Source organism: Micropterus salmoides, unplaced genomic scaffold (assembly GCF_014851395.1).
Source record: "Micropterus salmoides isolate LMB-PRFRI ecotype aquatic unplaced genomic scaffold, ASM1485139v1 Ms_hic_scaffold_919, whole genome shotgun sequence".
NCBI classification, from domain to species: Eukaryota; Metazoa; Chordata; class Actinopteri; order Centrarchiformes; family Centrarchidae; genus Micropterus; species Micropterus salmoides.
In genome coordinates, this window is record NW_024044703.1 from 1 (window position 1) to 12480 (window position 12480).

A 12480-nucleotide genomic window follows, 5' to 3' on the forward strand; every position below is an offset into this window, starting at 1 on the left:
CCAGCAGCACAGACTTAGTGGAGTTCAGCAGCTCTGTCCGTCTGTCTGCTCCTCCTCTGGATCCTCCTCTCTTTCTTCTGGCTGAACGGCAGCTCTGAGGTTACAGCCAGCGACAGAGTTCAGCTCACTGATGGAGGCTCCACTCTCACTATAGTCAATGTGACCCGCTATGACCAGGGACCATTCAGGTGTCGTGTGTTCAATCCTGTCAGTAACGGCACCAGTGATCCAGTAAACCTGGTCATCATCTGTGAGTTATTAACATGTGCATAACATTTATCTTGCACTATATTCATGCAGTTCTACTGTGGACATACAGCTTCAAAGATACATCTTTGACTTTCAGTTGATAATGTAAGAGGCTTCGCACTGAGCTAAGCTGCATGTTAAGTAGCATTTTCTTCAAGCTGCTAACATTACTATTTTGTGTGTTGTATTTTACTATGCATTTGTCATACACTGTAGATGGCCCAGAAAATATTTATTTGACGATATCTCCAACACAAGGATACTTGAGGAAGGATCAAACATCAGTCTGTCCTGTTCAGCTGTCTCCAGACCTCTGCCTTGTTTAACTGGTTTCTAAATGGAGACCTGCTTTCTGATACTGGACCAGAGCTCACACTGATAACATTCAGATGAGTCACAGTGGTAACTACAGCTGCCAGGCCTTTAACAAAAAAAACCTGAGATATCAAACTTCTCAGCCATCAGTTGTCTCTGTACTGGGTAAGTTGAAATGAATCAGCACACACACATCAAACGGACAGCTATGGACCCTGAGGAGCTATTCACTGAATTTGACACAATGATGTGTGTTGGATTAGAATCACATACCCCGCCTTTAATATCAAATAATGTTTAATTGCTTATGCCTTCAGTAAAATTTACATTTATTCATTTAGCTGATGCTTTTATCCAAAGCAGCTATATTGCTATACATGTCAGAGGTCGCACACCTTTGGAGCAACTAGGGATTAAGTGTCTTCCTCAGGGACACAACGGTGGATGGGTCACAGTGGGGGAGTGAAACCGGGTCTCTCACACCAAAGGCATGTGTCTTGTCTATTGCGACATCGCCACCCATAAACTATAAAATAAAATGGTTGAGTTTTGCATTTTAAAACCCTTTTAACACTGATCACTGTCAGTTGTCTTGATACTGGGTTAGCTGGAATAAAAAGATTGAGTGAATATAGTAGTGATGGGTCAGAAAAGTGGCACCAAAATCATCCACCTGCATCATCTGTACTGGCAAAGTGTGCACTCAAATCAGTGTGCCTTAATTTAAAAAATAAAATAAGACAAGTAAAACGTTACTTGTCTTATCCACGGACAGTTCAAATTAAGGGCAAGTGGGCTTGGTTGAAGATACAACTTTTTTGTTATGCCTCTCATCCAAGCTGCTTCTTCAGTTCTGACTGACCGCAGGGAATCCCAGCCATTTAACCTCTGTGGGGTCATTAACAAGGTGATGGATACCTCCTTGGATTGTTGGTGCTCCTGGTTGTTGTAATATAATGTCGTTGTGGTCACTGTATTCTTCCAAGGATGTTTGTGGGAAACTTTTATCAGCCTGTTGCACCAGTGGTTCAGTCTTCGCCTAGTTATAACTTAATTATTACTGAGTTGTGATTTATGCATATCTTAAAATAATAAGTTATTACTAAATTACTCTATATTTGCCCAGGGTATGCCTAGGTCTAAATCATAAAATGGCACAGAATAAAGCTCAATAATGGATGAACTGCAGTTTTTCTGCCACACAACATACTTTTATTTATTAACCACATGTCATTTTGCAACACAGTAATCCAGCAGAGACCTGATTTATTGAAATGATATTTCAATATCGAACTAGCTTTACTACATGTGCTATGACGCCAAGTGGCTCATACCGGCCAGAAAGCTAATGTGCACCGTAACCGTTACGATGGAACTCTGTCTTTGCTTGCCTTAGTTATGACTTAACTCTAAACTAGTTACATAATGCCCAAAGTAATCATGGTACAACCATTTTGTTTGGTTGTTAAAAACTAACTAGTAGTTACTAAGCCTCGACTTTGCACCCTAACATAGGCGAGAACTTACACACAGCTGTTGTAACCCAGTGCAAGCCCCTACAGCATTGGGCTTGAACTGTTTCTTCAGTTGGCTGTTATCCAGCCACTGAGTTGCTCATCCATCTCGATAAATGTGTAATCTAAATAATAGGTAACTGTTTACTAACAAGTTTGCTGTATCAACTTAAACAATAATTATGTGTCAATATTGTGTTGACAGCTTGTTTTCACTGCTTCCAAGAGGCCAAAAAAACTTTATTGCAGGTTTAAGGATTTCACACTCTATTAAGACTTTGTGGCAATAACATGAACAAACGACAGCACATAACCTGGCAAAGATCAAGAGTCTTGCAACTGTCGACTGTTTTGAGTCAATTGTTAAAGAAACTAGTGCTTTTAATAAAACACTTTTCCATTATTCAGTGTGTGAATTGACACATTATCTTCTATCTAAGAACTTAATGTAATGTCATGTTTCCTCTCATACAGTATATAAATGACTGTGGCTGAGATCCTACAGGTTGTTCAAAACTTTAAATTTAAAATAACTCTTTAGTGTGTCACTTGGCAAATTCTACACATATTTTAGGGTGCAGTAGTTATAATGTTTGCAGTTAGTTGTTCCTGTTTTCACACAAATTCTGTGATGTTTTGTTCTACAGAGAGAATATCAGGTGCTTCTGTCAAATCATCAACAAACATGCCGATTGAGGGGAGCTCTGTCAACCTAACCTGTGACGCAGCTGGCGCTGTGTTTACCAGAAAATGGGTGAAGGACGGCTCAATCTGACTCTGACTGACAACATGATACTTCACGATAACAACAGAGTGCTGTCTTTTATCAGTCTGAATAAAAAGACAGTGGAGAATATTCCTGTAAAATCAGCAACCCAATCAACACTGAGGAAGCTACATACACCGTGGTTGTTAACTGTAGGTAACACACTGTACAATGTACATTTACTGTTCAAAATGATGACTGCCATAAATAACTGTGTGCGACTGGTTTTGGTTTGTCAGTATGTAACATAAGTTTAAGTTTTTAAGTTTTATAGTCTGTATTATTTGTGCTGCTGTAAGAACTTTACAACTATGTTTTTTTCAGATGGACCAGAAAATGTTCAAATCACAGGTCCGAATGAGATCCATATTGAACAGACCTTAACATTAACCTGCTCTGCTGAGTCCACACCATCTGCTAGTTACACCTGGACACTGAATGGGACTGAGATACACAACTCTTCTGTGTTTGCTAAAGACATCACTGAACTTTCTGACAGTGGCAACTACATCTGCGAAGCAATGAATAATGTAACTGGAAAAACATCATCATCAGCGGTCCACCAGTTGTCTGTAACAGGTAACAAGATGGAGTTGATTGCAATTTCTTGTTGTTGATGTTGCCCACATTAACCCACAATGTTAAATTGTTATGTTATGTTTAAACAAATATTCGCACCTAGTGGGCTGTGAAGTCACAGGAAAGGAGAAATAGTTTTATGCTTTATCCATAGGCATAAAAGATTATTCCTGTTTACAGAATGGTGTTAAATTATGTTCTTGGATCTTCTTTATTTTAGCTGTCAAAACTTCACCCTGTTCGGCTGGTTGCATCGCTGGATTAGTAATCGCATGTTTGGTCATCTGTGGAGCAGGTTTTGGTGGAGGATACTACATATATAAAAAAAGGTATATATGAGCCATTTTTTAAATTATTTAGAATCAATACCAATTATGGCAAGTGTATTGGCTCAGTATTGTTGAGTTTGGACTTGCAGGTCAATTCAGTTTTAGTCATAAACCATGGATTACTACAGGGTGGGAGGGAGTGTTAGGATCTGAAGAGAAGAGATAGAAAATAGGGAACTAGAATCAGGTTGTGACAGTAAAACTCTGTTTGATTTATCTACAACAGGTGTATATATGTATATTGTCTATTTAGCCCTGACCCTGACTTTAGCTTTGACTCTGACTCTCATTTTCATCAGTGTTCATTCACCCTTACAGTATCCTACTGTACATGACCCTGTTTAAAAATCAGGGAAATCACCTGGAGGTATTTGTGTGAAAATAGCCTTCATAATATCTGTAACTGGTCACTCATTTCTCTTAGATTTGGTCAGGAATTATTGTATTTTCAATATTGATCAGTTTCATACAGTACTTTTACAGCTCCATTAAACTCAACTGACTTTAAGATTACATAAATTATATTCTATTAATGTGAATGATTCTGTTGATCATATTAAATAATTTGCATTGCTGGATTTGGTGTTTTACTTACAGGTGCAAGAATTTAAATAACTGTTTGTTGTAGTATTTTTTTCATTAATAGGTACATTAACAGCATCAAGCAGGCCACCTTTTAACAATCTTTTATTTTAAATTCAGAATCAACAACAAACCTCAGGCACATGATACAAGTAAGTAGGCTATTCATCTGACTTACACATGCAACACTTTGTCATACCAAAACGACAAAATTATCAAGTCTCCATAAACGACATATAAGACTGTTTCCAAAATGACATCGGCCATATGTCTATTGGAAAATACAATGACATTTTGACCGTTTTCCAAAACAACGAGCATTGGCAAATACTGGTCCAGAGTCAGAGTCCTTCAGTAGGCCTATGTTACGTAACGTAAAGTAAAAAAAGGTAGTAGTTAGTTTTAGGCAACAGAACTTTATGGTTAGTTTTAGGAAAATATTGTGGCTTGGGTTAAAACAAGTACATTACGTAAGTTCTCTACAAAACGTTATTTAACTTTCTTTTACACGGAACTTGAGTCTTGGTCTCTTGAGTGAAAGTCCTGAGTTTACATCCCTCATCCATTCACCACCACCACCCTCCTTAATCGGACTTTGTCGTTCCTCATACTACGCCACCTGACTTCTTCTGTCACCAGGGGTAGTGGCCTTACTAAAAACATAAATTTGGGTCGTAGTAAGCTATATAATCAACCTATACAGCTGTTTTTGGATGAGGACGGGCTGGATCTAAAAATCACACTATCATAAATAAATACTTCAAAAAAAAATCACAATCACATGTATTGAGTTATGAAATGTACTGTAACAAAGCTACTTTTTTGCCTAGAACGAGAAGGACACTGAGAACACTTCAGAGGTATATGAGAACATATAAACTGTCTTTTAAGGTAAGTTTTGAACTCATTTTTCTTATTTAGTGAAAAGGCCTAAATGTATTTTGAAGGGAGACGCACAAAGAGGTTTTGTTTCTGTAGAAATCAGTTTAACTCTGTTTGGATCAAAACAGCAACTCTCTAATTTAATCAGTTGTTTACATTTTTGTCCTGCAGATGATCAGAAAAGAAGAGACACCAATGTTGTTGTTTTGTTTTAGAATTCATACTGTTTCTTCTGTGTTTGGGTTATGTTTCTTTTAGATAAATAATTTACAACACAGCAAAACGTAACAGTAACAGAATTACCAGTGTATTTCAAAGTCTTGTTGACAGACACATAAATGTGCTTAAAGTTGAATTAAGTGACTGTTTGGACACTTGTAGGCAGAAGAGCACCACAACATAATGACACATAGCAGCCCTGATATATTATCACATTATTGTTTTTGATAGCTAATGTGTTGTTTTTTTATAGCTAATGTGTTAGCAAACATTTGCCATTTATCCATATGTACAGTATAACAGTAGCATTTCCTCTGCTTTTCTGGCCACTTGTTGAATTAAATATTCCTTCTCATTTTAGCAGGTAGCAAATGCATTGGGTTTGTCAGAGTAATCTGCCGTAAACAGTGTTTATGAGAGTGAAATGTCTTCAAACCCAAAACAAAGAGTGTAAATACAGTAAAAAGCTCCAGTAAGCTGTAGTGCTGGGTGATGATTCACCCTGAGTCCTTTTACATTTAAAACATAATATATTTAGTTGAATATTGTTATGCTAGTTTTCCTTACACCATTCCTGGTGTGTTGCGCATTTCTACAGAGTATTTCTAATTTTTGCTTTTATTTTGCTGTTCTTTATTGTGTCCAGCCACAACTTTGTAAATTAATGGAAGAATATTGGGGTGGAATAAGACATTATGCTAATTAACAATATATATCAATATATTTTGAAAACTGCAACACAAAATGTTAATTCTTTCTCTGTCATGTGAACTTACAGCAACTGAATATGTAACAGTCTTTAAATATAACAGTCAAAGACTGGCAACTGCGGAAATGACTTTGGAAGTATATTTTAATAAATATGTATATATCTTCTTACTGTTTACTTGAGTTGATACATTTGACTTCCTTACAATAAATACAAACAATGAAGAAATGTTAATGATTCAATGGAGTTGTGCCTCCAAAGTTTACTCTTGATGGTTGATTTAACTTTATGGAGAAGTGAAAACTAACTATCGACCACTGTCAAAGTCCATGTGGTCCTAAATGACAGATGTGATATATCCGACTCTTGTCTCCAAAAGCTGCAGTATGCTGCCTTTTTGTGGTCTAACTTCTGGCAGTCTGGTGGATAAAAGACATGGAGCAAAGTGGTATTGAAGTAATTTACTGAGCAGGATATTGTCCTGTATATTTTACTCTCAGTGTGTTTTAGACACAATCAGACTTTTTAGCTTAAGTTAAATATTATCTTTAAAATTACATTAATTTTATAGGAGTGCATAAAGCAAAGTTAATGTCCATATAATGTGTGAAGAGTTTTGAGATAGAACTTAGGCCAGTGTGGTATTTTGTTTTTTGGGTTATATAATTGTCTGATTTTCCTAATTGCATGTGTCTATCCTGGTTCATTCATGTAAATGTAAATGCTCCGTACTTGTATAGCGCCTTTCTAGTCTTTTCGACTACTCAAAGTGCTTTTACACTACATCTGCATTCACCAGTCATACACATTTACATTCATACACTGAGCCTAAGTGCTCAAACAGAAACTAGCATTCACACTCATTCATACACTGGCGGAACAGGCGCCAGGGGCAAATCGGGGTTCAGTATCTTGCCCAAGGACACTTCGACACGCAACCAGGGGAGCCAGGGATTGAACCGCCGACCTTCCGATTAACGGCCAACCTGCTCTACCTCCTGAGCCACAGCCGCCCCGTTTAGCTCTTTTCAAAACACTTTATAACTTTGTTTTGAAAAGTGCTAAATTTATTGTCATCGTGTTAACATTGTTGTTCAGAGCAAGCCCCTGTACACTCAGCTGCTCGGGGCGCCGCACTGAGTAGCAGCCCTGTCACTCTGACATCTCTCCATGTGTTGTTGCATGTGTGTGTATTTCAGACCTGTGTGTGTATACTAATGACAATAACACCAGAGTGAGAACATTGAATTTCCCCTTGTGTGATGAATAAAGAATGTGTTCTTCTTCTTCTGCATGTTAGTATGCTGATTAACATTTAGCTCAAAGCACTGCTATGTCTACATACAACAGAGCTGCATCACAGAGCTACTAGCATGGCTTTAGAGTCTAGTTCCTAATACCTCTCACATTATCAACTAAGTAAACAAACTGTGTGTAATAGTAAATAAGAAGCATCATTTCTGGTTTTCCAAACATGCAGTTTAGAGAGCCACGATAACAAAGGGTTGATGAAGGTAATAATTAAGCATGTCAAGCCTGTGGACGTCTTGATGACGTTTCATTTATTGCATTTATCTTAGCTTTTATTCCACTGTTGCACAAACACAGACAGCAGAAGGTCAGATAACATTAGAAGAGGACTGACCCAGTAATACATCATGAACTATACGTTTCTCAGGTCAACCATACTTATGTTCCTCTCCTCAGGTAAGATATGTATTAAAAGTTCTTTATCAATAGAACTACAGGTTGTGAAATGTTGACTATGTTCATATTTCAGTAGGTCTGTGCTATGGAGCTGGTGTACTCACTGTTGACTCCCTCCGTGGAGCAGCAGGGGAGAGCGTGACCTTTAAAACATCTGTAAAACCAACAGCTGAACCATTTCTGGCATTAACTTGGAGCTTCAATGGGACCACCAATGTAATAACCTCAACCAGTGTAGATGTAGTCGGACAAGGCTATGAGAGCAGGATCGTCCTAGAAAAGTCTACTGGATCTCTGGTGCTTATGAACCTGACTGAAAAAGACAGCGGAGAATATGAACTACTCATCATCCCATATGGAGCGGAGCAGATTCAAGGAACTGTCAAACTGGAGGTGCTGAGTGAGTAAGATAGATTTATCTGACACTGTTTTTAATGTTAGGAAGGAACTGAAAACAATGCTTGTGTAGTATCAACATGTTTATTTTACTGTAATACTGCACTGCTAAGATGTCTGTTTAAAGAATGTTGAATGTTGCTTAGGTGTGGTGTCAACAAGTCTCTTGTGTTTGTATACATTTTTTGTGCACAGCCAAAGTGTCAAGACCCACTATGGCCTGCCCCACAGAAAACGTAATAGAAGGTAAAACCTCTGTGAACCTAACCTGCGATGCTGACGGCTTGGTGTCCAACAGAGTGTGGATGAAAGACGGCCGACCTTTGGTTTCTGGAGAGAGATTCAGCTTTTACGACAGCAACAGAGTGTTGTCTATCAGCCCTGTCGACAGGAGAGACACTGGAGAGATTCTTTGTAATGTCAGCAATGATTTCAGTTTTGATACAGCTAACTGCAGACTGAAAGTCTATTGTGAGTATTTTCAATTACACATTTCCTGATTTTGAATATTCGCTTATCATTACTTAAGTGCATAGAAAAGGCTAACTATTTCAGTCTCATCATAATTATTATCTTCCTAATGATCTCCTTCATCCTCTTCCTCAAATGTTCAGATGGACCTGACAAACCAACAATCATTCAGAGGCCAATAGGAGCAGAACTTGAAGAGAGTGTCACTCTTAGCTGCTCTGCTGACTCCCTACCAAAGGCAACTTTCTTCTGGACGTTCAAACACATGAAGATGTACGGGCCCCTGCACTACATCCATGAGATGGAGAGATGCACCTGGGGAGCTACACCTGTACCGCCCAAAATGCTGTCACTGGTTTAGAAACCTCTGCGCTCCACACACTGCGTGGTAATTGAGCTCTATCTCACAGCTCTCTAAATTGTCAGTACTGATGTGTGATTGCAAATGGAAAAGTAATGTTTTTTCTTTCTTCTGCTCCAGACTCATCTACTCCCATCATTGGTTCTATGTCTATGATGGTTTGCACCGTCCTGACGTTGATGGAGCTAATTTTAGTCTAAAGACTAAGAATAAGTGTGTGTGTTTTAGATCATTCTCTGAGTTCAGCATTGTTGATAAATGTTATGTTCATGTAAAATAAAGCTGTGAATGATAAACGACAAAATTGTTGTTCTTCATATTTGCTTTTGTTCCTGCAGTATGTTCTTCTGAAATATACAGCTGTGACATTCATTGTTGTATTTAATGACTAATAACTGTCTCAGTTTTCTTCTTCTTCTTTTGTTTTGAGATAACTGAAGCCTACGTAACATTCCAAAAATCAGGAACATCCTGTCTCAAAATTATGCGGAAAAATTAGTCGACGCATTTGTCACTTCTAGGTTGGATTACTGCAATTCTTTATTATCAGTGTGTTCGAATAAGTCCAAGACTCATTAAGACTCTTCAGCTCATCCAGAATGTTGCGCCAGTGTAATGACAAGAACCAGGAAAAGAGATCATATTTCTCCTGTATTAGAATCGCTGCACTGGCTTCCTGTAAAATCTAGAATATAATTTAAAATCCTTCTGCTCACATACAAAGCTCTTAATCATCAGGCACCAATTCAATTCAATTCAAATTAGCTTTATTGGCATGAATGTAATAACATGCCAAAGCATCATATATACAACATAAGAACAATTAAAGTAAAGTAAATATATATATTATATATAAAGTAATCAAAGCGTATGTGTGTTTAAAAAAAGAAAAAAAGAAATATTAAAAATTTAAATAAATAAATAAATAAAAGTAAGCGTGTGTTAAAAATATATATTAAAAATAAAATAAATAAACAAAACAGTAAGCGTGTGTGTGTTAAATAAAAATGTATTAAAATAAAATAAATAAAAGAGTAAGCGTGTGTGTGTTAAAAAAAATATATATATATTAAAATAAAATAAATAAATAAAACGGTAAGTGTGTGTGTGTGTGTGTGTGTTAAAAAATTTAAATATATATAAAAAAATAAAATAAAATAAATAAATGAAACAGTAACGTGTGTGTATATATTAATAATGTGTGTATATATTAATATATTAATTAATAATATTTTTTTAAAGAATTAATTGATAAAAAAAAAAAAGAAACCAGTATCAAATGTAAAAACAAAACAATTACTAAAATATCAAATGATCAAAATAATAATTTGAAAATCTGTACAATTATTTGTTAGTCTGAGGTTCCACTGGTTGTCCTCACTTCATGGCATGAGGAGATATATTTTGCAGCAATTTTTTCGCATTTGGGTATTTCTCCCAATAAATAGGGGAGTTTCTTTGTGTCTGATATGAATTCGAATTTGGGGTATATTTGGGAAATAAAAAAGTGTTTTTGTCTTAGTGTTTTATATTTAGGGCATGAGGTTAGAAAGTGCAGCTCTGTCTCTACCTGTCCCCTGTCACAAGCAGAGTCTCTCCTCTTGTGGTAGCCAGCTCTGTCTGTGGCGACCCTTTTCTATGGCCAGGCTGTGTTCACTCAGTCTGTTTGTTGTCAACATTTTTCTTAATTTGGGACATTTTATTGTACTCAGGTAATTTGCCAGTGTGAATTCTCTTTTTAGGGTCAGATAACATTGTAATTTACTTTGTGTTTTGGTCGTTTCTTTCCAGTATTCAATATATTTTTCTTTCTGCTTGCTGATAATTTGCTTTGGTCTGCTTGAGTTGGTGTTGCTGTCTTGAGTCTGTTGGGGACTTGTTACTCAGGACCATCTGGCTGAGGGGACTCTTCTCTGGTTTCAGCTCCTGGTATGTTAGGGCTTTGTGGTGATGTCTGGGGGTTAACTGATTTTAAGTGATTGTAAAATTTAAGTGATCTTTTCTGTATTTTTAGTAGGAGGGCGTATTGGCCAAGCTCTGCTCTGCACAGGTTATTTGGTGTCTTTCTCTGCACCTGCAAGATGCTCTTACAGAACTCAGTATGGAAAGATTCTATGATTGATTTGTCAAATTCATTATTAAGTTTTGGCCCCCAGATTTTGCTACCATATAGAATTATTGGTTCTAGTACAAATTGGAAAATTTCAATTGGAATATATATTATAATGTGTCTTTTTATTGCATAGAAAGCTCTCTGTTGTGGTGGCAGCCCGGCTGACGGTGAGTGTCCTGGTTTTTTCCACTTTTTATCAGTTTTTCTGCTTTTTTCCTTGGTTTCCTGTTCTCTGCCCGCCTCTCTGTGTTTTCTCCCCGTGTGCTCTCTCTCCCTCTGCTCCTGAGCCCAGCCAACTACCTGCACCTGCAACTCATCATCCACCTCGTCAGCCTGCCACACCTGCCAGTAATCACCTCATGACTGCCTGTATTTCAACCCCGGTTTTCCACACCATCCTCGCTTGATCGTCGTTGCTCCATACCCGGTGCCATCCTCACGTTCAGGCTTTCATGTTTCATGTTTTTTCACGTTTACCCTGTACCTTGTCTCTCTGTTTCCCTCCCAGGTACACTCACCCTCGTCCTCCGTTCAGCTGGACTCATCCACTGGCTCACTCCTCTTTGGACTTCCCTCACGGCGTCCTCCCTGTTCCCCCGCCTCTCCTCGCTTCCTCGGCCCCTGTGTTCCCCGGCTCCCTGGCCCCCTGTCTCCTTGGTTCCCCGTGCCTGTACTTCCCCGACGTCCACCTCTCCCTCCACTCCAGTCCCTCTTCCCCTTTTTCCTCCAATAAACCTCCTTCCCTCTGAGTGCTGCATTTGGGTCCTCTCTATCCACACACCACACCCCCTAACACTCTCCTTGCTTTGTCCCTCAGATCTTTCACAGCCATGTTGAAGTTCCCTGTGTATATAATGTTGAGGCCAAGGTAAGTGTAGTTTTTTGTGTTGTAATTTAGTGGTGTCTAAATAGAAATTGTGTGTAACCTGATTTCTGTATTGTTTCTGAAAGATCATTATCTTAGTCTTTGCTGTGTTTACTGTCAGGTCTGACAGAATCTCTGCAGGAGATTAAGTGCTGCTGCAAACCTTCTTTAGTAGGTGAGAGCAACACTAAGTCATCTGCATACAGCAGACCTCTCATCTCTGTCGTTCAGGAGGAGGCCAGGTGCTGTGGAACTCTCTAATTGGTTTGCTAATTCATTGATATATAGGTTGAAGAGAATTGGAGATTGCATCCCTGCTTCACTCCCCGGCCCTGGGAGAAGAACGCTGGTTGTTCGTTTCCAATCTTTATGGCAAATTTACTTTTTGTATACATGTTCTTAATCAAATCATGTGTTTCCTCC

The 12480-nt window shown here is 38.1% G+C and overlaps 1 protein-coding gene, 1 long non-coding RNA gene and 1 pseudogene across 2 annotated transcripts; all 3 read left to right on the plus strand.

The window, feature by feature from the left end:
- The first annotated feature begins 8 nt into the window (after positions 1 to 8).
- On the plus strand, positions 9 to 2853 carry LOC119896317 (annotated as a pseudogene).
- Positions 2854 to 2897: 44 nt separating this feature from the next.
- Positions 2898 to 6372, plus strand: LOC119896316. Its single transcript, XR_005443199.1, has 6 exons — positions 2898 to 2996; positions 3169 to 3423; positions 3644 to 3752; positions 4455 to 4486; positions 5165 to 5225; positions 5388 to 6372. It is a non-coding gene; the product is annotated as an uncharacterized LOC119896316 (long non-coding RNA).
- A 729-nt stretch (positions 6373 to 7101) lies between these two features.
- Positions 7102 to 9372, plus strand: LOC119896319 (carcinoembryonic antigen-related cell adhesion molecule 1-like). Its single transcript, XM_038709760.1, has 5 exons — positions 7102 to 7851; positions 7928 to 8251; positions 8443 to 8718; positions 8862 to 9106; positions 9200 to 9372. The coding sequence occupies exons 1-4, from the start codon at positions 7803 to 7805 to the stop codon at positions 9077 to 9079; spliced, it is 867 nt and encodes a 288-aa protein (XP_038565688.1). The 5' UTR covers positions 7102 to 7802; the 3' UTR covers positions 9080 to 9106; positions 9200 to 9372.
- Positions 9373 to 12480: the final 3108 nt, after the last annotated feature.

What these genes read in the sequence shown, in the direction of transcription:
- LOC119896319 (XM_038709760.1), top strand. Translation starts at nt 7,803, where the DNA reads ATGAACTATACGTTTCTCAGGTCAACCATACTTATGTTCCTCTCCTCA. An exon ending in TGTCAAACTGGAGGTGCTGA is followed by an intron (nt 8,252 to 8,442) that starts GTGAGTAAGATA and finishes TTTTGTGCACAG; the next exon opens with CCAAAGTGTCAAGACCCACT. An exon ending in CTGCAGACTGAAAGTCTATT is followed by an intron (nt 8,719 to 8,861) that starts GTGAGTATTTTC and finishes TCAAATGTTCAG; the next exon opens with ATGGACCTGACAAACCAACA.